Below are 2,102 nucleotides of genomic sequence, written 5' to 3' on the forward strand. Positions count from 1 at the left end.
CACGGAGCCTCCAGTTCGGCGAGCTGACGGCCAGGCTCTGGGCTGCGTGTCATGTTTACATTTCCCGTGGGCCGTGCGGGCCGAGGCCACACCAGCACCCGGTGAAGCCGCGGCTACAAAACCCGTCTCTTCCCGTCTGAAAATCACTGCCAGATGCTCCGGGAAAATGGTTCCATTTAGGACGAAGTTTCACTTTTATCGTCGTCAGCAAAGCGCGGGCTTGATGTGGTGGCTTCTTCCCAGCCGGTGGTTACCGCGGAGGCCGTGGGGGCGGCCGCAGCCCCGTCGGATGGGACTCGCTCTCGCCAGGCCTGGCGGTGGATCAGGGGCGGGGGGCGGGTTTGTCTTTTCAATGTTCAGCCGCCAGCATTCTGTGGGCTCCTTTCTGACAACCCGACAGGCTGCTTGTGCTGTGTCTGCACTTCTCGCCGCCTCTCGGTATAGGACGGGGGCGGGGGGGCCTGGCTCTGGGTGTGGGAGCGACGCCCCGATGCACTGCCCCAGGAGGCAGTGGGGCCCGGGGGCTCCCGTTCAGGGGTCTCTCCCTGGTTTCAGGGCGGGGAGGGGGCAGGAAGGATTCCACACGGGGCCACATGGTCTCTGTCGCCACAGCTCCGCTCTGCCTGGACCCAGAAGCGGCCACAGACGCTGCGTCAACCAACACGCATGTCCGTGTTCTGGGGAAGCTGGGTGGACCCTCACGTGTCATTTTATATCATTTTAAAGCCGTGAGACATTTTTTAAAAACATTTTTTTGGTTAATCCTCACCTGAGGATATTTTTCCATTGATTTTTAGAGAGAGTGGAAGGGATGGGGAGAGACAGAGAGAAACATCGATGTGAGAGAGACTCATCGATTGGTTGCCTCCTGCACACCCCCCGCCGGGGCCCGGGCCGGGGAGGAGCCTGCAACCCGGGCCTGTGCCCTAGACCAGGAATCGAACCCTGACCTCATGGTTCATAGGTTGACGCTCAACCCCTGAGCCACACGGCCGGGCTGGGCTAGAATTTGAGCCCCGTGCGCCCGAGAGGGGACAGAGGAGAGTGAGCAAGTCCTTGGGCCGAGCGCCTCCAGCCCAGCTGGGCTCACCGTTCCCCACGGGTCAGCCGTCCATCGGTGACGGTTGTAACACAAAGCCGAGGGCCGGCAGCCCAGAGGGGATGGGGCTGCGGCCAAGGAGGTCGCTGTGCAGCCGGGGGTAGGGGTGGGGGGCGTGGGGTGCGGCTGGCGGCTGGGTCTCAACCCTTCAAGGGTGCCCTGTCCTGTCCCAGCTCCCGGGCCAACCTCTCGAGAGCCTGCGTTTGGAATAAAAGGCCTCTCGTCCCTTCTCTCAGGAACACCTGGGCCTGGGCAGCCCCTCCAGCGTCCTCACCGGTTACCCAACCCGAGAGGAGATAAACGTCTCTCTTATCCTGGCTGGTGTGGTTCAGTGGATAGAGTGCCGGCCTGCAGACTAAAAGGTTCTGGGTTCGATTCCCGGTCAGGGCACAGGCCCGGGTTGCGGGCTCGATCCCCAGTGGGGGGCGTGCAGGAGGCAGCTGATCCATGATTCTCTCTCATCATAGATGTTTCTCTCTCTCCCTCCAGATTATGTAGAACTTTTTATAGACATGGTTAGGAATTTGGATTTTCTATCCATTTTTAATATAATTATTTTTAATATTTTTATTGATTTCAGAGAGGAAGGGGGAGGGAAAGAGATAGAAACATCAACAATGAGAGAGAATCATTGATCCGCTGCCCCCCACTGGGGATTGAGCCCACAACCCGGGTATGTGCTCTTGACCGGAATCGAACCTGGGACCCTTCAGTCCGAAAGCCGACGCTCTATCCACTGAGCCAAACCAGTCAGGGCATACAAATACCTTTAAAAACAACAGAAATAACAGGCCTCTGTCCTTCCCTCAGGAGTACCTGGACCTCAGCCAGCCCCTCGAGCAGTACTCGCCCAGCTACCCCGACACCAGGAGCTCCTGTTCGTCAGGCGACGACTCCGTCTTCTCCCCGGACCCCATGCCCTACGAGCCCTGCCTCCCGCAGTACCCGCCTGTCAGCGGCAGCGTGGACACCTGAGCGGGCGTGTGTCCCGCCCCCTCCCGGC

General features: G+C 59.8%; 1 protein-coding gene across 1 annotated transcript in view; it reads left to right on the forward strand.

The window, feature by feature from the left end:
• The window catches only part of FGFR2 (fibroblast growth factor receptor 2), an 89,473-nt gene extending 87,377 nt beyond the window's left edge, over positions 1-2,096 (forward strand). Inside the window, exon 14 of the mRNA XM_014528278.1 lies at positions 1,910-2,096. Within this exon, the coding sequence (XP_014383764.1) occupies positions 1,910-2,074 (165 nt within the window). The 3' untranslated portion in view covers positions 2,075-2,096. The remainder of the gene's footprint in view (positions 1-1,909) is intronic.
• The last annotated feature ends 6 nt before the right edge of the window (positions 2,097-2,102 follow it).

Source organism: Myotis brandtii, unplaced genomic scaffold (genome assembly GCF_000412655.1).
Source record: "Myotis brandtii unplaced genomic scaffold, ASM41265v1 scaffold628, whole genome shotgun sequence".
Taxonomy (NCBI): Eukaryota; Metazoa; Chordata; class Mammalia; order Chiroptera; family Vespertilionidae; genus Myotis; species Myotis brandtii.